Source organism: Ahaetulla prasina, chromosome 2, assembly GCF_028640845.1.
Source record: "Ahaetulla prasina isolate Xishuangbanna chromosome 2, ASM2864084v1, whole genome shotgun sequence".
NCBI lineage: Eukaryota > Metazoa > Chordata > Lepidosauria > Squamata > Colubridae > Ahaetulla > Ahaetulla prasina.
Window position 1 is genome coordinate 65137291 of NC_080540.1, and position 27320 is coordinate 65164610.

The 27320-nt window shown below is 41.1% G+C and overlaps 1 protein-coding gene across 1 annotated transcript; it reads left to right on the forward strand.

Annotated features, from left to right (window-relative positions):
• The first annotated feature begins 2792 nt into the window (after positions 1-2792).
• ACTR8 (actin related protein 8) lies at positions 2793-25649 on the forward strand. The gene is made up of 13 exons (XM_058171760.1): positions 2793-3342; positions 9882-10052; positions 11568-11678; positions 12705-12809; positions 14672-14845; positions 16663-16756; positions 18116-18248; positions 19444-19597; positions 20791-20886; positions 21862-22002; positions 24172-24433; positions 24622-24785; positions 25436-25649. Exons 1-13 carry the CDS (start codon positions 3199-3201, stop codon positions 25577-25579), a joined length of 1893 nt encoding a protein of 630 aa, XP_058027743.1. The 5' UTR covers positions 2793-3198; the 3' UTR covers positions 25580-25649.
• Positions 25650-27320: the final 1671 nt, after the last annotated feature.

Here is a 27320-nt window from a genome sequence, read left to right on the forward strand (position 1 = left end):
TACTTATAATTTATGACCGGTTTCATTTTGACTTCTTCATTGCCATGTTAAATCCCAAATATAAAAGCTGACCTTACTGCAATTTATGTCAATAAATAAATGTATAAATAAAATACATTTATCATGATTGCTAAATCCTCACACTAAATCCTGGTAACTCTACTTATTTGCAAAACCTAATGCTAACCAAGAGTTTTAGATTCCAACTCAGTTTTCCTTAAGTTTCATCCTATTTATGTATAGGAGTCAAAGTCCAATTCATCTATAAGTATCATTATAGAGTAAGGTCTAAAGAGTTTTCTGGGACAATTTAATTCAATTTCATGCTGGAATCTCCCTTCTAAAAAAAATATTTTTTAAGTTTCTTTAATGGGTTAAATATTCTGAGATTTTTTCCTGTATTTTTCTGCCAGCTTCTGTATATTGCTCTTTTTTATGCTGAATATTGTATATGACTGAGTGTTTGGAAGTTGACTGGATTTATAGAAAAGGATGCTACTGGCAAGTTATGGCATATTGCATTAGAATTACTTCTATTTAAAAGTGGAAATAAACCTGATTTTAAAAGGGACCATTACAGGGGCTGGATAAAACATTTAGAGTGCTTTGCAAAATATAGTAGCAAAGGGAAGCTTCCCCCCCACTCCCCACGCAGGCTTCTGAAGTGCTAAAGTCTTACATCCTTCATAGCTGTTCCAAAGACTGCCTGTCGCTGTTTGCATACGTGGGTGCAGGTACAGCTGTGCCAGCAGTCCCAGTGGAAATGTCTGCATACAAATACACAGCTGGTCAAACAAGAAACCAGCCTTCCAAGCTTTCCAAAGGAGACAGATGTTTTTCTGCTTTAAGGAAATGAGCTTTGCTGGTGTTAGTGCATTTGTAAAACACTTTTCATATGTGCTGTACAGCCTTAGGAAACTGTAATAAACTTCAACCAAGATCTTATAATTTTTCTCTTTTCTTTTTAAAATATGAGAGGTAAGGATGCCATTCTTTCAGCAATCCTTTGATGTGTTTTTTTTCTCCTGTGGCATTAAAAGTGGAGAAGGAACCTGGTAGGTGCTATGGGGATTTTAGCAAGAAGAGATGACTGGCTTGAAATAATGACTCAACAGAAGAACATCAGGGTTTTTTCCCCTGAAAACTTGCAAGAAAACTTGCATATTTTTCTAAAGGCAAAAACTACATCATTTTCTCACTGCTAGATTCCTAATATTACAAAAAAAATCATACCATGTTAGCCGTAATAAAACTCTCTTGTTAAGAAAAAAGAGAGATATTCAAATGTTCTAGGGTGATTCCTAGTAGGAAGTTTAAAAAGAAAGATAAAAGTCTATCTTGGTTGAAATACAAAAAGACCCCCAAATTCAGGTATTTTGTTAATAGGAATGTCCCAAGCTTTATGTCCATGAGCCATTTCGTGCACAGAATTGGATGCAAGTTTTGGTTATACATACAGTATAACAATATTTTGTATTCATGGAACAGAAAGTTTTGTTTTGGGTGGGAAGGGAAATGGGGAAAGTTTAAAAAAAACACTGAGGGGAGGAACTGAAAAAATTGGTGGGTGGGAAAGAAAAGACAATGCAGATTTGCTGCCTCAGGACACTAAAAGTGATGAAATGGGAATGCAGGGAGCAGTGGGGGTTGGGGTGTTATGCTAGGTACCAGTAATGACAGTTTAGCCGAATCTCTAAGATGCTGTGTTTTGGTTAGAAAGAAAACAATCTGGCATTATGGTGCAAGCTCCTACTCAACGATCCATTTCGCTTAACTTCAGCAGCAGAGTTCACACTATCAGCTAAGGCTGTGCTTCTCAACCTTGGCCATTTGAAGATGTGTGGGCATCAACTCCCAGAATTCCTCAGTATTGACTGGGGAATTCTTGGAGTTAAAGTCCACACAGTTTCAAGTGTGCAAGATTAAGCAACAAAGCCTATTGAAATCTGATTATGCTTTATTACAATCTCTGTGGATCACTCCTGAACCCATTTTTGGGCCTCCCCTAAAATAAAAGACCAAGTATTTGAATGCTCCAACACTGGAAGTTTTTAAGATTGGTTAATAATAACCATTCGTCTGAAGTGGTGTAGGATTTCTTGCCTAAGCAAAGGGTTGGACTAGAATAGAATTTTTTATTGGCCAAGTGTGATTGGACACACAAGGAATTTATCTTGGTGCATATGTTCTCTGTACATAAAAGAAAAGATACCTTCATCAAGGTACAACACTTACAACATTTAATGATAGTCATAGGGTACAAATAAGCAATCAGGAAACAATATCAATATAAATCGTAAGGATACAAGCAACAAAGTTACAGTCATACAGTCATAAGTGGAAGGAGATGGGTGATGGGAACGATGAGATTAATAGTAGTGCAGATTTACTCAATAGTTTGACAGTGTTGAGGGAATTATTTGTTCAACAGAGTGATGGCGTTGGGGAAAAAACTGTTCTTGTGTCTAGTTGTTCTGGTGTGCAGTGCTCTGTAGTGTTGTTTTGAAGGTAAGAGTTGAAACAGTTTATGTCCAGGATGTGAGGGGTCAATAAATATTTTCACAGCCCTTTTTTTGACTGGTGCAATATACAGGTCCTTAATGGAAGGCAGGTTGGTAGCAATTGTTTTTTCTGCAGTTCTAAGACCTCCAAGGTCCCTTCCAACTCTGTTATTCTATTCTATTCTATTCTATTCTATTCTATTCTATTCTATTCTATTCTATTCTATTCTATTCTATTCTGGTTTTCTTTTCAGGAGCCCAATGCTTTACTTAAGCCTAAGAGTTCTTGCTTCAGTCACTTTTAAAATAACGCACTCCCTGGAGGCGGCATCAATGGTGCACCCGGCAACGGAAGGGCCGCCCCTCTGAGCAGCCTTCGCTGTTTTGGTTTAATTACTACGAAGAGTTAATAGGAACCGGGAAAGAGTCTTGTAAGAAGGCGGCGCAGGAAGGCCCTTAAGGGGAAGAAAAGAAAAGAAAAAAGCCGGCCGTGATCGGCAGCTTGTTTCCCCGTCGCTGGGAAGAAAAAACCACCCCGGGATCGTTTTGTTCGCTCGGAGGAACCGCGGTCCCGCTTCCTCCAGCCCACCTCGCCGCTGAGGCAGGGGCGGGCATCTGCTCTCGCCGCCGCTTCTCTAAAGAGGAGGAAGAATCCCGGCCGACCCTTCGCTCGGCGGGCGGGCAGGCGAACGAGAAGATGACCCAGGCGGAGAAGGGGGAAACGGCCGCCGCTGCGGCGGCCGCAGAGAACGGGAAAGACAAAGAGCGAGACAAGGAGAAGGAGCAGCGCGGCGCCAAGAGGCCTATCGTCCCCGCCGCCGTGCCCGACTCGTTGCAGGAGGTGAGCTCCGCGGCCGGCGCTCAAGGATCGGGTTCAGCCGCGCCGTCCCCGCCCGGGTCCTTTCCAACGCCGGGCCTTCTCAGCCGGTTTCGCCTCCACCGAGACAAGAGTTACAGAAAGCTTCCGGCCATGTGGAAAGCTTTCTCGGCAGCGCTTGTGGTCATTCAGGCCTGCTTTTGTTTGTTGGTGCCTTTCGCCCCCCCCCACCCCCCATGGTTGTCTCTCCCTAGGATAGGGGTCTCCAACCTTGGCAACTTTAAGCTTAGCGGACTCCAACTCTCAGAATTCCCCAGCCAGCTTTGCTGTGAGTTAGAATCCGCCAGGCTTAAAGTTGCCAAGGTTGGAGACCCCTATCCTAGGAAATCATCCGAAAGGCCTCGGGCGCTCAATTAGCCTGGGAGGCCAAGCAATCAACCATCCTGGAAGCAACATGGGCTACCTCTTAAGAGTAGATGCACCCGAGTAGCCATCGGGAATCGAGCTTGGTTTGATCAAGTATTCCCCTTGCTTTAGTTCAGGGGTCTCCAACCTTACTAACTTTGAGGTTTAAGGTTTGTGGACTTGAACTCCCAGAGTTCCTCAGCCAAAGCTGCGTGAGGAACTCTGGGAGTTGAAGTCCACAAGCCTTAAAGTTAGTAAGGTTGGAGGCCCCTGTTTTAGTTTACTTTGTTGCGGAAATGAGTGGTTTCTTGCACTATAGTCGTTCCTGTTGGTGACCCTGTTTTGAGCGCATCTTATATACATATACATATACATATACATATACATACACATATATATGCGTCTTTTATATATATATATATATATATATACACACATCTCGATTGTAGAGCCTTAAGTGAGTCAAGAGGAGAAGCCTTAGCTTACTGTAGTGTTATTGTATCACTGCATGCCCCTCCCCAAGAATGCAGGGTGGGTTTTTTTCCCCTATTTCATTTATAAGTGCAATGACCATATTTGGGGGGGGGGGAATATCAAGGATAAACATGAAAAAGGGTGTAAAATCTGAAAGAAGTTCAGAAGAATAACTGTTTATAACTTCGTTTTACAAAGTTATAGTTCAAGACCAAAGAAAATTCAAGATCAAAACCAGGAAAATAAATAAATCTAAAGGACAGCTTTCTAAAATAAAGGGCTGCCTTTTAATATAATAGAAGACATATATGGGCACTGTATTTATAGGTGAATTGCACATTTGACTTATTTTGTGGCCATACTTGTAGCTTGAAGTGATACAGGTAGTCCCTGATTTACAACTATTCATTTAGTAACCAAAGTTACAATGGAACTGAAAAAAGTGACTTATGACTTTTATGACAGTTGTAGTGTCATGTGATTGTGACATTCTGACAAGCAAGGTCAGTGAAGAAGTCAGATTCACTTAACCATGTTACTGACTTAAGGTAAAATGGGACAAAACTAACTTAACAACTGTCTTGCTTAGCAATGGAAAAGTTGGGCTCAATTGTGAGTCGAGGACTATCTAACCTAAAGCAGTTGCTCAAATATGAAGTATTTCATATATGAAATATATGAAGTATTCTGCGCATGCGCAAGATGGCGCTGTTCTGAAGACTCGGCTCCGGCGAAGAAAAAGGCCCCTCCGATGCTGGCAATGTCCTGGCGGCCCGTCTAGCCGCTTGCTGCCCCCGGCCCGGGAGATCTCTTTTCGAGCAGCCATGGGAGAGGTCTTTGGACCTTCTCTGATACATGGCTGCTGAGAACGAGGCCGGGTAGGCTGGCGGTGGATTCGGAGGCCATGTTCTGAGGCTCGGAAGTGGGGCGATGAGTCGGCGTTTTCTAGCCGGCCGTTTTTCGGCCGATTCGTTTCGCTGGCGGGCCTCTAGCCATTGGACTCGTCTTCCGGCCCTCTTCTGACCATCGACTTCGGACTTTGGGGGTTTCAGCCTCTGCAACTTGGATGAGAGCGGAGGTATTACATCTACCCTTACTACTGCCATCTGCCTCTTGTGCCACGGTTTGTTGGCTTTCTCCCTGCTGCCGGATTGTGGACTTGGCAGCCTTCATATCCTCCAGCCTCTCGGAGAAGTTCAGCCTTTATATGGGCCTGGCCTCTTGGGGATAAGGCTGAGAGACCTGGCCTCTGGGGTGGTTAGGATTTATTCCTGGCCATGTCTGGAGGGTTGTTGGAGGTTTGCGGGAGATGATGGAGGCATTCGGAGCGGTTCCCCTGTAACCAGTCTGTGGTTGTGACTGTGATAACATCATCCATGCCCCCTCGGCCTTTTGGGACTTCTTTGGCGTTTTGGTCCTATTAGGACTTTTGGGGAGACAATGGGACTTATTTGGGGACAGAGGAAGACGGAGGAGGATGTGCCCAAGGACTGAGTGCCATCTCCCTCACCCCGGTTCCAGGATGTTTTGGACTATACACTCGACAGAATACCACCTAGACTGTCATTTGGTGCCTATCGCTGTTCCATTCTGCGTCCGTCCTCATTCTGGACTAGTACCATCTGCTACCACCTGCCATTCGGAGATGGAGCTTTTGTTTTTGCCGATTCTTAGTCTCAGCTGCTACGCACTATACTCATGAGGAACTCTTGCGCCTGCGAGGTGCCCCCGCCTCGCAGGAATGGCCCTCCTCACTACCGAGGGCCGGCCTCCATGACGGGTCTTGGGACCCACAGAGGTGGCATGCGAAAAAGAAGAGCTTGTGGGGTTTTTTAGAGAGGGAACTTTTAAGGGGTGGGAGGGTAAGGGCGGGCAATGGGGGTAACCCGTCGGGTAAGGGGCCAGTCTCTGCACATGCTCGCGGCGGTCTTTCTTTATCAGGTTCGGAGGTTATGGGGGTGGAGGGTGTTCCTATTGATGAGGGTGGTTCTATTGACACGGTAAGTGGGAGAGGCAGATATGGCGGAAGCGAGGGGTCATACCAAGTTTCGGGAGCGCGTGCTCGATGTCTGAAAGCGATCACGCGCTCCGACCCCTTGGACTTCTCCCATTCCCCGGATGGTCAGGATCCTCAGAGCCCGGGCCTTCGTTGATGTTGTGCAATGCTCGGTCCGTGGTGAACAAAGCCCCCCTTGTTTGTGATCTTATTCAGGGGGGTTCCACGGACCTTATAGGCATTACGGAGACCTGGTTGGGCACGGAAGGGGGTGTGCCCCTCGTGGAGATGTGCCCGCCGGGTTTCCGTGCATTCCATCAACCGAGGGCCCAGGGTAGGGGTGGTGGGGTGGCGGTTGTGATTAGAGAGAGTCTAGAGCCGAGGGAGACCACTGTGCCTCAGATTGCCGGGTGCGAATCCTCTTGTGAGATGGGGTCATAGGTGTCAGATGGGTTTGCTGATCGCGTACCTGGCTCCTTGCTACGTGACAGCTGCCCTGCCCGAGCTCCTGGAGGTGCTGGCCGGGTGGCAGTTGAGACCCCAGACTTTTAGTCATGGGGACTTTAACTTGCCATCTTCCGCCCGCCATCGACAGCGGCTCGGGAGTTCACGGCTTCCATGACGGCCTTGGACCTGACCCAGGTAATTGATGGCCCTACTCACATTGGGGGTGGCACTCTGGACCTGATTTTTCTCTCTGGTCAGTGGTTGAGAGATCTGGACTTAAAGGAAATAGTCACTGAACCTTTGTCATGGTCAGATCACTCTCTTCTCCGCCTGGACTTTCTGACCGCCATTCACCACCGCAGGGAGATGGAGCCGACACGCTGGTTCCGTCCCAGGCGCCTGATGGACCCGGATGGGTTCCGGACAGAGCTTGGGCCATTTCCTGAGGGTCTGGCTCACGGCTCGGCCGAGGAACTTGTGGCGGCCTGGGACCGGGCCGGGGGGGGGCCCTTAGCCCGGGTCGTGCCTTTGCGGCCTCTGACCCGGGGCAGGGCCCAACCGGCTCCTTGGTTCTCCGAGGAGCTGAGGGGGATGAAGCGCCGGAGAAGACGCCTAGAGAGTTCCTGGAGGTCTAGCCGTTCGGGAGCTCATCGGACACTAGTGGAGTCCTATACTAGGTCTTACCTAGTGGCATTGAGGGAAGCGAGGCATAGCTACGCCTCCTCATTGCATCGGCAGATAACCGCCCGCCGCCCTGTTTGGTGACTCGCTCCCTCCTTCATCAGGGGAGCGGATGACCCGCTGCAGGGACGGGCTGAGGAGTTTAACGGTTATCTATACGATAAAATCGCTCAGCTTCGGGATGGTCTGGACCAAGATTGCGGTGATGCGGGTGAGACGCCGAGGGTGGTCTTGGCGACATTATTTGGGATGAGTTTGACCCTGTGGCTCCCGAGGACATGGACAGGTTGCTGGGTAGGTTGAATGCCACCACGTGTTTACTGGACCCGTGCCCCTCCTGGCTGGTGCTGGCCACTCGGGAGGTGACACGAGGCTGGCTCCAGGCGATTACGATCGCTTCTTTGGTGGAGGGTGTCTTCCCGGCCGCCTTGAAAGAGGCGGTGGTGAGGCCCCTCCTTAAGAAGCCTTCCTGACCCGCTGTTTTAGGTAATTATCGTCCGGTCTCCAACCTTCGCTTTGCGGCGAAGGTTGTAGAGAGTATGGTGGCATATCAGCTTCCCTTGCACCTGGATGAAACTGTCTATCTAGACCCGTTCCAGTCCGGTTTCCGACCCGGTTACAGCACGGAGACGGCTTTGGTCGCGTTGGTAGATGATCTCTGGAGGGCCAGGGATAGGGGTTGTTCCTCTGCCCTGGTCCTATTAGACCTCTCAGCGGCTTTCGATACCATCGACCATGGTATCCTGCTGCGCCGGTTGGGGGGATTGGGAGTGGAGGCACCGCCATCGGTGGTTCTCCTCCTATCTCTCCGACCGTCGCAGTCGGTGTTGACAGGGGGCAGAGGTCGCCCCGAGGCGCCTCACTTGTGGGTGCCGCAGGGTCGATTCTCTCGCCTTCTGTTTAACATCTACATGAAACCGCTGGGTGAGATCATCAGTGGTTTCGTGTGAAGTATCAGCTGTATGCGGATGATACTCAGCTGTACTTTTCACACCGAACCACCCCAACGGTTATCAAGTGCTGTCCCGGTGTCTGGAGGCCGTACGGGTCTGGATGGGGAGAAACAGGCTCAAGCTCAATCCCGCCAAGACAGAGTGGCTGTGGATGCCGGCATCCCGGTACAGTCAGCTAAATCCGCGGCTGAACATCGGTGGCGAGTCATTGGCCCCGATGGGGGGGGGCCGCAACTTAGGCGTCCTCCTGGATGAACGGCTGTCTCTAGAAGAGCATTTGACGGCCGTCTCCAGGAGAGCGTTCTACCAGGTTCGCCTGGTACGCCAGTTGCGCCCCTTTCTGGACCGGGATGCCCTATCCACGGTTACTCACGCACTCGTGACGTCTCGCCTGGATTACTGCAATGCTCTCTACATGGGGCTCCCCTTGAGGGGCATCCGGAGGCTACAGTTAGTCCAGAATGCAGCTGCGCGGGTGATAGATGGAGCCCCTCGTGGCTCCCATATGACACCTATCCTGCGCAGACTGCACTGGCTTCCTGTGGCCTTCCGGGTGCGCTTCAAGGTTTTGGTGACCACCTTTAAAGCGCTCCATGGCATTGGGCCGGGTTATTTACGGGACCGCCTACTGCGACCGAATACCTCCCACCGTCCCGCGCCTCACAGAGAGGGTCTCCTCAGGGTGCCGTCAGCGAGGCAATGTCGGCTGGCGACGCCCAGGGAAGGGCCTTCTGTGGGGCTCCCACCCTCTGGAACGATCTACCCCGGACTTCGCCAGCTGGACCTTCGGACCTTCCGCCGCGGGCTTAAAACATACTTATTTAATTGTGCAGGACTGAGCTAGATTTTAAATTTTGGGTTTTAAATTGGGTTTTATTTCTATTTTTAATTGGACGGGCTTTAGAATAAGTTTTTTAAATGTTTTATATTGTATTTATATTCTATTTATCTGTTTTTAGTGCCTGTAAACCGCCCTGAGTCCCTTGGGAGATAGGGCGGTATATAAATACGATTAAATAAATAAATAAAATAAATAATAATAAATATGTCTCTTGGGTAACTTGATGTTTAGTAAGAATAAATTCCACTGAGACCAAGTATTAAAATGCTATATACATAATCTCTGTTGTGTGTGAATATTGCATGGGGACGCTCGCACACAAGAATCTGTGGGATTTTAAAAATATTTATTTTCTCCAAGGTTTAAGATTTTCTCTGGAATTTATCAAATTGGGGACATCATGTTAAATCTGTGTACTTAATTGTTTGCAATGTTATAATGTAAGTCTCTTTAAAAGTAAAACCTATTCAGTAGAGCCATTTGTAGATAACTGTACATAAATCTCAATCTGCTCTTCCACTCTTCCATATTTAGGCATACATATACGATTTTTACTTAGATTTGTATAAGGAATTGTGCAAGTATACTATACTTTTTCATTCCTTTTAAACCAAAAACTTTATTGATATAAAAGGAGTCTGCAATAAAACTGCCCAAACATAAATCAAAAACATAGGGTAGCTTACAATGGAATAAGCTTAGTTTATAATATTGTCATAGAAAATTGTTTTCAAAATAAAATATGGGCTTGTTTTATTATTTTTAGCAAATCCAGAGCAACTTCATTATTGTGATACATCCTGGCTCAACGACTTTAAGGATTGGAAGAGCCACAGATACGCTTCCTGTTAGTATCCCTCACATCATCGCAAGAAGACATAAACAACAAGGACAAATCTCATACAAAGACAGTTGGCTTCTAAGAGAAGGACTCAACGTAAGTCTTCAATATTTCGGTCTTACATGAAACTGAATCAGTTGTTGCTTATACGAAATATATTCTTTTCATGGCTTGTTCTTGTATGCTAAATTTGTGCTGTTTTCCAATCCTCTCATATCTATGCCTATGATTTCTACTTGTGCACTGTACCTAACAAATAATGCAAGAGGGGTTACTCCACACCCTGTAGGCTCTTTTGGGGAATACAAATGGCTTTTATTGAATTACCATCATCAATAGGATATAAATAGATTATTTGTATGTTTTCTAAATGCATGGAAGCTGAAGTTTTGTTACATCATTCAGTTTCTAGATATGGGAACTGTGCTTTTTATCCTTTGACGGCAGAATGTACTTTGTCAATAATGTTATTTCTGCTGTAGGAGAAGCGCTGAACTTAGACCATAACGGTCATCTTGTCACAGATGACTGCCCACATAAAACTTTGATAGCATCTTCTTGTTACTAAATGAGTGTAATGCTCAGGGCTGCAGGGGTCTGAAGTATTAATAAACAGTCTAAAATCCAGTAACCAATATATGTATCTAAATCCTCCACTGAAACAAGATTTTATTCAGAAGAAATTTCCTCCATATTAAATTAGGGCCGCTTGCTACATCAGTTCCAGCAGATGTAATGTCTATAATATTATCACAATCATCAGGGGTTCCTATAGGATACCACCGAGAAAGCCTTCCTGAGTTCCCAGATTCACAATTTTGGTGAGGGTAGGGATGGTTCACCAAGATAGGGGAAGTGAACATAATGAAAGGATACTCTTTGTTACCATTCTTCAGTCATAGCATAGGGACTTTCCTATTTCTCCAGGTGGTTGAGGTGGCTTTGGTAGCAGTAAGGATGCTCGGATAGCCTGTGTAGATAATGAAATGGGAATTTACCCTGCAATTAGTTTGATTACTGACAGCAGACGTTATATTTAAAGAATTAACTTCCAATTTTTTAATATTACCCAACCCCAAAGGCTCAGCCCTGCTATAGAGCAGAAGCAGGCACATCTGGACAAACATTTGGCTCAGGTCATTTCAACAACTGTTATAGTGGTTCAGGCAGTCCCAGAATGACAAACAAGGGTTAGTCCAACTGTTGCCCAGTCCATCTTCACCATCCTTAGCTGGGAGGGTTGGTTCTGGCCACATGATCATTAGTCCCTCTTCATCTGGTAAGGCCTCCTTTATCTGGGAGAGATTACCATTGCTGCTTTTAGTTGGCAAATCTATAAACCAACACATTTTAAAATTTCAATTTAACAATTGAAAAATGACATTCAATTGTTGCCTGCTTTGGTTTTTAGCCTAGATATCAATTTACCAGTCATTTTATGGAGGATAAAATAAAATACAAAATGTGGAAGTTTGAGTTTTTAATGGTATAGATTTTTTTTAAAAAAATTAATCGATCGTTGCTTGTAGATTGTTAGTTTTTGAAATACTGATACAAAATAATTAGTTCTAGGCTTGGAAGCAATCTAAATTACTGACTGATTTTATTTAGAAACCAGAAAGTACTGAACAAAGACAAAATGGGCTTAAAATGGTTGACCAAGCAATATGGTCTAAGAAGATGTCAAATGGTGCCAGACGTACACCAATATCACCTGATCAGGTATCTCATTTATAAACTCGGGTTAATACTAAGAGCGTGTTTTAAGGAGAACCAGTAAAGTCTGATGAAATTTGAAATCTCAAAGAGGAAGAGAAATGATACAGAATCAATTTTGCAGTAATTCAGCACCTTAGACAGAGTCTATTAAATATTAAGTGTCACAGATAAATAAAAAGATCTTTGAATGAAAATATTTTTGAGATCAAAGGCTTAAAATGGCATGTTCCAAGGGGAATTCTGTATGTTGAACTTCAATTGCTGGCATTATTGCCAAAAAGACCTTTTTCAAGTAGTGCCTAGTAGCTTACATAGACTTTTGAAATATGTGGTTTAATTTGATACTGTTTCAGATATTATGGCCTCAAGCAGTGAAGGATTTTATAGGTTAACTTCAGCACTTCAAATTTGGCTCCAAAATTAATTGTGAGGCAGCAATAACAATGTATAAGCAATAATTGAGACTTAAGAATTTCCTACACTAAAAAACATGATTATAAAGTGCAACACCATATCACCGCACTATTTAATGATGGAAATTGTAAACTTCTGGTTGCCATTCTTAAACAAATCCAATGCTTTCATAAAGTATGACAACACATTGTCACCATTTCCAACCTTCTACCAGCTTCCCCATTAGTTTTGCTTGTAAAAAACCAGTGTAGAAGGTTGCAAATGGAGATCATGTGACCACAGGACACTGTGTCACATTGTAAGTATGAGTATCTGTCGTAAGTACTTTTCACTCAGAGCTATCATAAGCTTGAACAGTTGTTCAAGAATGCAAGGATGAAGGATGGTCATAAGTGAGGATCACCTGTATTTTATCATATTTCACAGTCAATATTTTCTCACCATAGTTTGGCTAATTGAACTTTCAGGATTGTCTTCAAGGACAGTGGACAATATTTAGGAATATGCATGATCTTGGAATTCAAGTGAACAATCCTGCATTATTAAAGTAAAGATTATTTTTGTCTATAGCATGACTTTTTATTTTTAAGTGATTTCTTTAAATGTTTATTTTAGATCCGATCTTACAACAGACAAATGCGACCTGCTATTTTAGATCACAGCTCTGGAGCAAAATGGACAAATACTACTCATCACCCAGAATATGTTGTTGGTGAAGAGGTAGGGCTTCTTGTTTCCTCACTGCACTAAAGTTACATGTGTAATTTTGATTTAAAAGTTGTTAAACTGTATGCAACTTTAAGAGGTCTATTATGATTTTATGCAATCATAAACTGTCTGCTTGAAGGCCAATGCTTGCTCCAGTAAGGATAAATGATTCCAATCTGTCTTCAGTGAGATTCCATAGTTCTTCCAGGAACATCCCTTTGATCATTTCCATCCATCCTGTCCATTCTTTAATTTCTTTTATTTCTCTCAAGCTTTCCAAGCATAATTCATTTCTTCTAATCAATCATCTATAAACATCACATTCACAAAGCTTGGACATTTCTGTTTACCAGTTGTTGCCTCAAGGGGGCAATTGGTCTTCATTATGTCTTTAAAAAGTTGCTTGACCTATAAGTTCTCCAAAACCATAGTTGGAAATAAATATCTTTATTCCAGCCTATTCAATGTCTGTCTAAAAAAAAGAAACTGCTGCTTAAATAATGGCAGACACATGCAGCATTCATGCTTTTGTACTTTCTGAAACAACTTTTTGGAGGCAAATGTAATATGGCACAACAGTGATATTTGTCAAAGAATTTCAAGCTCAGTGTTCATTAATTCTGATTGGCTTTATGACCATTATCATCCAAGAGTCAGTTAATTTTCCCCTCCACTAAGGACAAGCAGAGGTCATGCAATCAAAAATTATGTTTTCCCCCAGTTTCAGCACTGCCTTTCTCATTTACTTCCTCCTTTATTCTGCCTTTTGGGGGGAACCTTTGTGGAGTCTCTATGCATGGTTTTTTTTAACTTCTTTCTTCTTTCATTTCTGATTTTATTTTATGAAAAAAAAATGCACCTGTCATTTTTTTTCTTCTGCTTCTCTGGCCATTGTGGCTTATAGCACTGGTGGCAAATAAATGTTCCTAAATTTGGAAGTCAAAGGTAAACGTATTCACCAGGAAACCCAAATAGGTAAAATATTATATATTTTTAAATGATGTGTAATTGAACAGTGGTCATTTGTATATAATGTATTCTTTTCTGTTCTCTCCAATTAAAAAATGCAGTCATTTTTTTAAAAAAAACTTGGGCAGGTAGCCGCATTATAGTTTGACAGTGGATGTGATTTTTAAACTTAATTTCATTTCAAGTAGCACAAAGAAAGAGAAAAAGATGATATGCCATAAAGGAGAGAATGATCATTAGAGGAATAGAACATGTACAGATAATAATATTGTGGTTTCAATCCATATTGATTCTGGCTCCTTCCCACATCAGTTGCAGCCTCATTTTGACAGTATACCATATTAAGGCTGGTATATGTGGAAATTCTAAATATTTGTGATTAAATTTTGCATGAAATGTTTTTTTTATTTATATTTTGAGTTGCGGGAGAGAGATAGGTGGTGAATAAATTTAGAATAGAATAGAATTTTTTATTGGCCAAGTGTAATTGGACACACAAGGAATTTGTCTTTGGTGCATATGCTCTCAGTGTACATAAAAAGACAAGATACATTCATCAAGAATCATAAGGTACAACACTTAATGATAATCATAAGGTACAAATAAGCAATCAAATCATACTAGGAAACAATATAAATCGTAAGGATACAAGCAATAAAGTTACAGTCATAAGTGGGAGGAGATGGGTGATAGGAACGATGAGAAGACTAATAGTAATAGTAATGCAGCCTAATGTAAATAGTTTGACAATGTAGAGGGAATGACTTGTTTGGAATTTAATAATAAATAAATTATTATACAGTAAAATATAAATATAAAGTTAATATTACATATGATAACACCATCAGCAGAATTAAAACTGTTCCTAGTTAATAGAATTGTGTTTTTCTTTTTATCCTTTTCAGGCATTATATGTTAATCCTCTGGACTGTTACAATGTTCATTGGCCTATTCGGCGGGGACAGCTAAACCTCCACTTAGGACCTGGGGGCTCCCTTACTGCAGTTCTTGCTGATCTTGAGGATATATGGTCGTATGCAATTCAGAAATATCTAGAAATATCTCTGAAGGATTTGAAGGTGAAAAGTGATTAATATCAAATGAATGTAACAATGACAGTCAAGTTTCTACCATTACAGGTAGTCCTCGACTTATAATAGTTCCTTTAGTGACCATTCAGAATTACAACAAAATTGAAAAGTGACTTATGACCATTGTTCACAGTTACAATCTTTGTAGCATCCCCATGATCATGTGATCAAAATTCAGATGTTTAGCAACTGGTTCATACTTATGACCATTGCTGTGTCCCAAGGTTGCGTAGTTCCATTTTGCGAACTTCTGACAAGCAAAGTCAGTGAGGAAGCCAGATTCACTTAACAACAGGGTCACTAGATTATCAGCTGCAGTGATTCACAATGTCACCCTAAGGCAGGACTTCCCTTAGACCCTCCCTCACTGTAATTATAACCTTCCTTCCTTCCCTCCCTCCCTCCTTCTTTCCCTCCCTCTTCATTCTCCTTTCTTCTTCCTTCCCCTCTCCTTATTTTTCCTTCCTTGTTCTCTTCCCTTCTTTTTCTTTGTATTTCCTCTTGCCCTTTCTTCTTTCCTGTCCCTTCTTGCATGCCCAAATGCAAAAGGGGAAACATTCCTCCTTTTGTTTTATTTTTAGTTTGTTTTGCTAGCCCTCTGCCAGCGAAAACGGAGCCCCTGAGCTCCGTTTTCTCTGGCAGAAGGTTGCAGGAGGCCATCACAACCAAAAACAAGGCGTGGGAAGCCTGTGCGCGGCCCTCCCAAACTCCATTTTCACTGACAGAGGCACCTTACTGTTTCCAGAGCGGCCTCGCAGGCCAGATGTAAGCACCCCATGGACTGGATCCTTGAGTTTGACACCCCTGCTATAGATTATAATAAGAATTTATTTATTTGATTTCTGTAGCCTCCGATTTCACATGTATGACTCTTAAGTGGCCTACAATAAAATAAATAATATACAGAAATATACAGAATACATATCATAAAAATAAAAAAACACATAGCAGCCAAGCACCATCTTGCTTGAGTTGAACTAAAACCAGTTGTGCCCCATCTGGCCTTGACAGCCGCAGGGCAATGAGATAGAGTCGCCATACTATAATTCAGGCAGTTGGTGGGATGGGGGGGGCATATATAGCTTAGTATCATTAGCATATATGATGATATCTGCTCCCAAACAGTTGGATTATCTCACCCAGTGAATTCATGTAGATGTTGAACAGAAGCGATAATACTGAGCCCTGCAGTATCCCACAAAGAAGAGGCTGCCAGCTGGATCTCTCTCCCACCCACCCTACTCCAATCATCACCAACTAGACTGACCATTTCCTGGCTATCTAAATTATTTTGTTTATTTAAATGCTGACATTAACATTTACCGTATATACTCGAATATAAGCCGATCCGAGTATAAGCCGAGGTCCCCAATTTTACCCCAAAAAACTGGGGTAAACTGGGGACTCGAGTATAAGCCGAGGGAGGGAAATGAGGCAGCTACCGGTCAGGGAAAGCCTCCCTCCCTCAGCCGAGAAGGCTGGCGGCTCCCCCGCCCCGCCCTCTCACTGCACCGGCAGGGCTTCCCCGCGCTAATGCAAAAGCCCGCCAAGTTTGCACCATCCGGTATAATGTGAAAAAAAGAAAAAAAAAAAACTCGAGTATAAGCCGTATATACTCGAGTATAAGCCGAGGGGACGTTTTTCAGCACAAAAAACGTGCTGAAAAACTCGGCTTATACTCGAGTATATACGGTACCCAAAAAATAAACCTATTTCAGAGGCCTGTTATTACTTAACTGTCAAATGGCATTGGTCATTCTTCTGTTGCATGACACCATCTTCTTCTGTTTCCTTCTCTTGTTCAGTATTACAGATGTATTTTACTAATTCCCGACATCTATCATAAGCAGCATGTGAAAGAAATAGTAAATATGACTCTCCTGAAAATGGGCTTTTCAGGTAAATAAATCATTATAATCTGCTACCGTGATGTTTTAAAATTAATTTATGCATTTCAGTCACAATTGTTTTGTGAATTTGACTTATCTTTGGGATTCTTGCCATGCATCCATCTAGTGATGAATCCATCATTTTCAGCTGCCAAACTGAGATGCAAGTCTGGCTATAAAGATGGAATTATATTGATTTAAACCTATCTAGAGTATGTCTAGGCAGTGTAAACCTTTTTTTCACTGACTTAACAGTCTTCTCCTTATTTACTTACATTGCCAAAAAAAAAAAAATCGGAAGTATTTTCTACATTCCAATAGCAGTTTCTTAAGAAACCAAACCACTGAAGAGTTAAGAGTTCATTTAGCTGTTTTATTGCTCATACAACAATCTTCTTAGATTTGAAAGTTGGCACCTGGGTGAGACTAGATAAGGTTCAAGGGCATTCGCCGGGGGTGGAGGGGATGTGTGTGTGTTGAACTTTGCCCTCTTGTGTCCACATAGGGATTCTAGACTAAGTCCCCCTTTGGCTCCTCCCCATGCCTTGGCCCTCTCTCTCCTACACTTTATAAGATTTATAAGGGGAATGGTTGCACAATCTCTAGTTGCCTCTCTAGTTACAATTTTTTATTTGTCAAACGCTATGATTCACTTTCCCTCTCGGTTCATCCCCTGGTTTCAGGACAGCAGGGCTGTGCCATAAAAGCAATTTGTACCATGTACTAACCAACCAGCTCTCTGTGGGTGAGAATGGCCGTGAGTATCAAGAGACTCAGAGCTCCTTTTTGTCCTTAATAAATGGGGAAAGGATTGAGTCAATTCCATCCTTCAGGCACCCTAAGCTGTCCCACATGCAGAAGTCTTGACCAACCACAGACTTAGAAGCAAAGTTAGCCCAAATGTTCTGGCAACTGGAAGAGGCATATCAATATACACCTTGTTTCATGGGTTACATTATCTCAATTTTATTCCTCAGCCTTAAACTAGTTGAGTTGTATTGTATACATACACACCCTGAATCTTGAATGTGATTCTCAAATCTATTTCCAAGAATAGAGGAGAAATGGAGCCCTTAGACCTAAAAGACACATCCTTTTTTAACAAGTTATACTTTGAGAGACAAAGTTTATATAAATGTCAGTGGTTAGTTGGGAAAAAAAAGAATGGTGAAACACAGATAGTTTTCCTGGGTAAGTTGACCAATTGGCAAAAGGTGGAATCAAGCACTTTTCTTATTCCTTTGATAGTGACACATGAGAGTTTTATAAAATGGGATTTGTAAATTGTTCTGCAGTGTATGACAAGTTCAAAGGTGTCTTTGTACAATAGAAATAGTATATAGCAGTTACAGCATCCTTTTGTTTTTAGGAATAGTAGTGCATCAAGAATCTGTATGTGCTACTTTTGGAAGTGGTTTAGGCAGTGCATGTGTTGTTGATGTGGGGGATCAGAAGACAAGCATCTGCTGTGTTGAAGATGGGGTTTCACATCATAACACCAGGTAACAGTCAAAAGTTGGGAGCAAACATTTTACATTTAATAAAATGTAACATTTTGTCCAAGCCAAAGAAGTCCTAATTTATAACCAGTTGCCTTGTGTCTGTTTGAAGTTCCAGTGGACCTCCCCAAAACTACTAATAACCGATTTTGAAGTTCCAACATTGTCCCCCATGGTCATTTGACCGCATTTTGGGCACTTGGCAATCAGGCTGCATTTATGGACATTTGCAGGGCCCTGCTGTCACATGACTGTAATTTATATTTTTGCCAGAATCCGGTGTTTCCTTCTGGTTCCCAGCAAAAGCCAGCCCTTAGTGAACAATTGGTTTGCTTAACAACTGCTGCAAAAATGGTCATAAAATTAGGTCCAGTAATGGGAAGACCCACTTTATGACCCTCATGATTTACATTCTTTTTTGCAGGATTAAAGTCCTGTCGTAAATCGAGGACTAACTGCATTTTATAAGGCCCTTTAAAAAAAAAACTTTCTGAAATATTCTTAAAAATCACTGCAACTTTTGTGTTGGAAAATCAAAGATTGGTACCCCATGTTGCTACAGTAAAGTTCATATTGGACCAAATAAATAACTGGATTAATAATCATGACTATATTTCTTCTAAATGTTTTTAAATTTCTTTCAAGTTAAATAGATTCTTCTGAAAAAAGCTGATGTTTTATTTATTTATTTATTTATTTATTTTATTAAATTTTTATACCGCCCTTCTCCCGAAGGACTCAGGGCGGTGTACAGCCAAGATAAAACACGAAATATATACAAATTAAAACATTTAAAACCTAGCAAATTACAAAAAGGCTGATAATTAAAATTTAGTTTTAAAATTTTAGAAATATTAATAAAACCCCGAATTAAAATTTAACACTATTATGCCAGTCCCGCTTGAATAAATAGGTGTGTTTTTAGCTCACGACGGAAGGTCCGAAGATCAGGCACTTGACGTAAGCCAGGGGGAAGTTCGCTCCAGAGCGTCGGTGCCCCCACAGAGAAGGCCCTACTCCTGGGGGCCGCCAGCCAACACTGTTTGGCGGACGGCACCCTGAGGAGACCCTCTCTGTGAGAGCGTATGGGTCGGTGGGAGGCATAAGGTAACAGCAGGCGGTCTCGTAAGTACCCGGGTCCTAAGCCATGGAGCGCTTTAAAGATGTTCTCACAACTGTGTGTGGCCTCTTTTTTTAGGTTACGTCTTGCATATGGTGGCTGTGACATATCAAGATGTTTTTATTGGCTTATGCAACGAGCTGGGTTTCCTTACAGAGATTGCCAGCTAGTTAAGAAGACAGACTGTCTTCTTCTCCAGCACTTAAAAGAAACATTTTGCCATTTAGACCAGGTAAGATCTAAAACTGTCAAACTCTGCATTCTTTAGATCAGAGACTGTTATGGCTGAGGCATTTTAAATGTATGGAGAACGCAACTGAAAGTTTATAAAGCTAATGTATATACAGTTTATGACACTGAAAAGGGAGAAGTAAGTAAGAATTATGATGGCTTAGTGGTGAAGATTCTCACCTCCCACTTGGAAGGTTGAGCGTTCAATCCTAGGTAACAGGCAGATATTTTACTCGTAGGGCACAAAGTAAAAATATCTGCTGTGAACTCCACCTAAGTGTCAGGAAGGGCATCCAGCCAGTAAACTCTCAGCTCCATCTGGTTACTCTGACTATACCCTGTATTAAGGGACTGCAGGGTTGAAAAAGGGGAAAAAAGAAACCAGGAGACTGGGCAGCTGGATGACTTTGGGCTAGTCACTCTATCAGCCCAACCTACCTCAGAGGGTTGTTTGTGGGGAAAATAGGAGGAAGGAGTTTTAAATATGTTTGCTGTCAAGAAAGAGGGGGGGATATAGCCTCCAGCTGCAAAATCATTACTAATGTACTTTTTTAATGTTCTCAAAAGTTACATCACAGAAAATACTTTTCACAGTTTGATGGACTCCTTAATAAAGTGTTTAAAAATGTCTTCTTTAGTTATTAGTAGCTACATGAGTAACAGATTTCTCATGAAGCTATTAGCTTAGCGTCCTGAGAAATCTTATTACTGTTGGTTTCCCCACTGATTAATAAATCATCAATCCTTGCTTACTTCACTGAACATTAACAAAAACACTTGACAAAAGTTAATTATTCACTTACTTGGCTATGATGCCTGAGTTACTTTTGAGAGAGTTGAATTCATTTAAGCTATACTTCAGAGAATCAATTTGGTTTAATGGTTAAGACTAGAAACTGGGAGACCATGAGTTCTAGACTCCCCTGCCAAGCTGCAAAGGTTGGGGACTGCTGCCTTAGATAACAAAGCTAGCTGAATGATTTTGGGCCAATCACTTCACTCAGCCTAGAAGAGCCAGTGGTAAACAACTTTTGAAATCCTGCCTAGAAAATTACAGGGAATTGTCCAGGCTGTCCAGTTTAGTGACTTGAAGGCACCAAATGAACAAAAACCTAGTAACGCTTCAGTGTGCTATTTCAGAGTATATACTCCTAGTTAAATCTATAAAATATTTATACCTTCTTTTATTATTAGGATTTATCTGGACTGAAAGATCATGAGTTTCAAGTCCGTCATCCAGATTCTCCAGCTTTGTTGTATCAGTTGCGCTTAGGAGATGAAAAGTTGCAGGTAAAAAACTCTGAGATGCACCCCTTATAGTGCTTTGAACGAAACAGGACATTTCTTTTCTTTTGAGCTTTAAATAAAAAAAAAACATTAGAAATTTTCCATCTATCTCTTTTACATTGGTTCAAGCATTCTATATTATGACGATGGGAAACAGTGGGAACTTGGAAACTGCTACTGTACTCTTATTACTCCAGGGTAGCAAGATCACCTTGGATGGTAGTCATGATGAACTGTGTGCCAACTACCCATCTACCATAAATTGTGGGTAATTTGGCCAAGAACTATATTTGGATTTTTAGAAAAACATTAAAATAAATTTTCTTGGGAAGTAATGGGAATATAGCTATCTTCTGACTAACTAGAAAAAAATGATCATCTTGTCCAGTATTCTTGGTTTGGGGGAATAGCTTGCACATAGGGGAGGTTGCTGGCTGAAAAAAAGGAGGATTTGTGATATCCTTCATTACTGTGTGTATCTAGACGAAATAATCATGTGGCTCCAGTTCCTCCATATCTTCAGCTTTTGAGAGTCAGTTAAGTATTGCCAGTAATTCATACATTCTCAGTCTTGAATCTATCACTTCCTTCAGTTTACCACAGAATTCCTTTACGGCATCTGTAGAGGTGCATAAAAGTTTATGCCATCTTGAGCTCCTCTACAGAAAGTGGGCTGTAAATCTAAAAAAAATGACCATTTCATTTTGAGGGTGCTTTTATTAGTTTATAATACAAAATACAAAAGAAAATAGTAGGAAAATAGGAGAAGGAGAAGAGAAGGGAAAACTCTCTTCAGATTGTATAAATCTTTCCCCTTTTACTAAAAAAAATATATTAAATATTTTGATCTACATATTCTGCTGAGAGAAATTATTTAATCATAGGTTATTTAATTGTAACCCAACTGCAGGATGGATGGATGAATCTAAGAATAAATATTGACAATAATTTGAAATTCTTCTTACCTTTCACAATTAGGCACCAATGGCACTATTTTATCCAGCAACTTTTGGAATTGTGGGTCAGAAAATGATAGTTTTGCAGCACAGGTCCCAAGGTGATCCTGAAGACCCCCATGACGAACATTATCTCTTAGCGACACAAAGTAAGCAAGAGCAGGTGTGTGTGCGTGGCTTTCTCTCTCCTTTTGATTCCCCCCCCCCTGTATACTATACAATGAACTCAGTGTCTCATCGTATTTACTTAACACTTCCTTTCCAGAGTATTGGTAGATGAATTCTTTTCATATGACCTGCCATGTTCTGGCATTCCCCACTAAGTTGGGCTAGAATTTCTGTGTGCCCATAGCTATGTTGGCTAAAAATAATGTAAACTAGCAGATCTGAAAAGTATCAGGTTATGAGGATGAGAATATAGTCAGATCAGGGCTTCTCAACTACATATGGTGGCACATAATTTAAAATAAAAGAAGACATTTTAGAAGTTCTTGCAATCATGCCAAAGAGGACAAGAGACAGCTATTACAGTTGGCGCAGTCTCTCTATGTGTAATTGTGCTTGTGTGCTTACATGTACATTTACAGTATTTAACTACCCTGAATTATAATCTTTATGCTTTAATTTGTTTTTGTTACCCAGGTAACTTCTTTTTCAAGGTTTTTTAAAAAAAACTAAAATTGATGTATAAGATTCCTATTTGGAAGTTTTAGAATTAAGTTGAATGGATGTAATTATTGGCTACATTGGGGATATCCAGTATAGGCAAGAAGAATACTCTAACCTTGTCAATTCTAGCTGAAACCAATTTTTGAGTTGTCCCCCACCTCCCAATATATGTGAGACCCCTGCCAGAAGCCTCATTGAAAAGGAAGAATATGGATTAAAAAAAAACCACACATTCATATTACTTGAATTATTTAAATTATAAAACAAAGTACCCCTCTGTGTAAATTATTGATGCCCCACTTCTACCAAACTTTTTCTGTCACAACTACCTAATAACATAAAAACAGAGGTACAAATACACACATTCACCCAGTGTGGGGGAGTCGAAGTAGTCAAGGTGGTAAGGCTGGCAATATGCAAGATCCATCACTTTCTTAGGTGAATTGATTTTACATATATGTACAACAGGGTATGCCCCATCTTCTGTCATATCTGTTTGATTCCCCCACCACCACCACCACCAGCTCCGGAAACAGCACCACATGCTGTTGTAGATGAAAAAGGGTGGGGAAAATGTAACTGAACAGGGAAGGAACGAAAAGGAAGGAATGTCTTGTTTAGGTATTAGAAAAAGGGTTACCATTCACTACACTGGGGTGGCCAATTATGGCAACTTTATGACCTATGGACTTCAACTTCCAGAATTCCTGAGTCAGCCATGCTCTATACAGACCTTCCCACCCAGGCAAATGCTAATTACTAACCAAAGGTATAACAGAGTAACGGAGTTGGAAGGTCTTCTATTCCAACCCCTGCTCAAGTAGGAAACCCTATCCCATTTCAGACAAATGGTTGTCCAATTTCTTCTTAAAAACCTCCAGTGTTGGAGCACCCACAAGTTCTGGAGGCAAGTCATTCCACTGATCAATTGTTCTAACTGTCAGGAAATTTCTCCTCAGTTCTAAGTTGCTTCTTTCCTTGATTAGTTTCCATCCATTGTTTCTTGTCCTGTCTTCAGGTGCTTTGGAGAATAGGTTGACTCCCTCTTCTCTATGACTGCCCATTAGATATTGGAACATTACTATCATGTCACCCTTAGTCCTTCCTTTCATTAAACTAGACATACTCAATTCCTGCAACCATTCTTGCTTTGTTTTAGCCTTCAGATCCCTAATCATCTTTGTTGCTCTTCTCTGTATTGTTTCACTTTAGCAGCCACATCTGTAATCATTTGCAGCTCATGCATTTCCTTATTTTCAACAGCAACTTCTTATTGGTGAATAGAAAAGCTTGTTAAATTGTTGAGAATGTTTTTTTTTTACATTATTCTTGATTTTTGTGGTCAACTACCTTGATATATTAAAAAAATTGGCAAAGTATTACTTCACAATATTACTTCACTTCACAAAACAATACTTCAATTGTGTGTTGCCAGTTCTCATCCAATGGTATAGATGCCTGTGGTTTGGGATGGGAGAGTCAATTGCAGCAGTAAATACAGTTTCTTGGACTTCTTACATTAAGAATTGGGTCTGACTAATTAGGAAATTATGAAATTGAAGGGACAGAGATAACACTGAGCCTTTAGCTGCTCTTCAGCCTGAGTTATGGGCAGGATTTGTGCTTGTTTTATTGAGAGATAATCTTATTTTCCTTTTTCCAGTCTGCAAAAGCAATAGCTGATCGCAAATCCATGACGAAGCTGGGTGGATTTGATGGAGATCTCCGAGGCCAATCTGCAAGTGTTGCTGAAAATGTTTATCCTGAAGTGGATTTAGGCAGTTCTCATAGTGACTGCATTATTGGTGGAAATGACGCTGAAGAAATGCTAACAACTCACATGTCCCGAAAAACTGCTGTATCTCAGTTTGAAGGGAAAGCTTTAGGCCTTGACAAAGCAATTTTGCATAGCATTGACTGCTGTGGTAAGAAAACTATTATTTTGTGTGATATGTAATACTAATTATTGTAGGCAAGATTTATGCTAGTCACAGTAGATTTCATCAGTGTGTATGAAATACTTTTAATACTTGTCCAATTATTGTATTAATCATTATTTTTCTAATTTGTTTGCTACAGTTTATTTACAGTTCTTTCATATGCATTTTTCTAGCATCAGATGATACCAAAAAGAAAATGTATAGTTCAATCCTTGTAGTTGGAGGTGGCTTGATGTTCCACAAAGCTCAAGAATTTCTTCAACACAGAATTCTCAACAAAATGCCTCCCTCTTTCAGAAGAGTTGTTGAAAATGTAGAAGTCATTACAAGACCAAAGGTATCTTTGTATGGATTTATGCAGGTTTTCAAATAGGAGAACAGCTTGGGTGTAGCATTAGGAAATGTGAGGGAAATAATTATGCAGTAGTCAGACACATTTTGAGATGAGCAATAGGCTCTCTGTTCCATTCAGTTAGATGCTTCACCTGCAGTACTGCTGTGAGCATAGGTTGAGATGACCACGTCTCCCAAAGGCTGTTGCAGCATTCAAAGTTTTCTAGAATTACCTACCCATGGCAGTTGTATGTACAGAAGTTCACTTATGTGGGGATTAGCAAAATCTTCTGTAGATAATAATAATTGGCAAAATCTTCTGTAGATAACAAAATCATCTTGTAGATAATTACTACTTGTAGCACCAGTTTTATTACACTAATATGTATTGAATTGAATTAGTCTATGATAAAAAGTATGCACTGGAATCTATTTGACAATTGAAGCAATGACAGATTTTAGAGTAGTCGGCAAAGTAAATATGATTAATAAATAAATAAAAATAAATAAATAAAGTAAAAATATGTTTTCCAAAAGTTGGTTCTAGCTATTCTTTTAGAGCCTGTAGAATTTATCCATATTTGTAAGAGTTCAAGGAATCAGATCATATTTAAATTTTAATTGTATGATATTTTTCTATCTGCTTAATATTAGGACATGGATCCACGTTTGATTGCTTGGAAAGGTGGTGCTGTTCTAGCCTGCCTAGATACAACACAGGAGCTCTGGATTTATCAACGAGAATGGCAGCGCTTTGGTGTCCGTATGTTACGTGAAAGAGCTGCCTTTGTGTGGTGATCCAGTATTATTTAGAAATAATAGAATGTTTCCTTGATCCCTAGTTTTGTGTTTTAAATAAATTAAACAGATTAAATTGTTTCCTCTGGAATCATTTAAAAATAAGGCATAATGGTATTAAAGATTTCTCTAAACCCTTGTTTCTCAAACTTGCAACATTAAAATGTGTGCACTTCAACTCTCAGAATTCCCAAACCAGCCAGCCATGTTTCCAGAATTTCCTAGCCATCCAGCCATGGTGGCTCTGAAATTCTGGGAATTGATGTTTACACATCTTAAAAATGCCAAGTTTGAAAAATACTATTATGGTTGAATATTTTATTATGATCTTAGTGAAGTTTATGACAGAAAATACAAAGCAGTTAAAAAAAAACAAATCAAAAACACAACCAAGATGTGCATTCATTCAAGGCACCAGACCTGGGCACCTGTTGGAATAATGGCAGTTGACAGAACTGGTACATAGATTACACCTTTCAAAACTTCCTGGCTAAAGCATCTACAAGCCACTTTATCTATTTCATTAGATTTATTGACTGACTCCAAGGCAACACTGGGTAATTCACATTTATATATCTATCTTCTCTTTCTCACACAAAAACAGACCCACCAAATATTATAATATAAATATATATTATAATATGAAATATATTTTAAAAATACTTTAGGCACCACTCTTAATTCCAAAAACCTATGCAACAAGGGGACCATATTTTTCTTACCCCAAATCTTAGAAGAATGCCATCAGAATAGGAGTTATACAAATCTTTGGAGAAAGTAGGATCTTATTCCAGAGAGCAATGCAGGTTGTGAAGGACATACTAAGGAGTGCCCATCATTATGGCAGTAGCAGTGGTATTCAACGCCAGTGTAAACTGTATTGCAAGTCATACCACAAATGGACTATGGCATGAATGGCTGTCTGAAAGACACATGTGCAAAGGCCTCATGGTCTTCAAGCAGAAGTTGTGTGTTGAAGACCATCCAGACTGGGCACTAGATTTGAATACTGCCCCATCCAAGATCTGGAGGATGCTGAAATCCACAGCTACACAGGTTCTGCAGGATTAAGCCAGAGCTCCAGACACTGAGACAGGACATCACTAGCTTATTTGGCTAGAGGTTCATGGTTGAGATGTAGCTGTTATCAGCATGCCGAAATTACTGATTGCTGAACTGATGAATTACCTCAGCCTACAATTTTATGTAGACCTTAAACAGGAGGAGCAAGAGCATTGATTCCTGTTGGCGCATGACACTGGGGAGGGGCTGAGGGAGCAATCTCTCTCCCCAATGGAAAACAACGTATTTGTGTAAATTTGTTATTCATATTCCATTAAATTCAAGGCTGTTTTAAGTTTTTAAAGCAAGTGCAGGGGAAGCTTCTTTTCTGTCACTTTCTGTAACAAAGTAGAGCAAAACAAACCACAACTATGATTTGTAAGTTCTGACTGAAGTAATGCATATCTGGGGTTTGGCCAACACATTTAAATGCCAGCAAATCCTGAGGATATGAGTCAGTAGAAGAGCTTGTGAGGAGGAACCAATAGGTGTTTGCAGTAATCAAGTTTTATATTGCGCAAATGAAATGCTTGAGAAATCCACATCTAACATAGAAAGCAAGAACATAATTTCTATCATTGGCCCAAACTACAATGATTTAAATATAATCTTGAGTCTGTCAACTCTCGGGAAATCGGGGAATTCAGGCAGTTCAAATGAGTATAAAGATATATTGCAA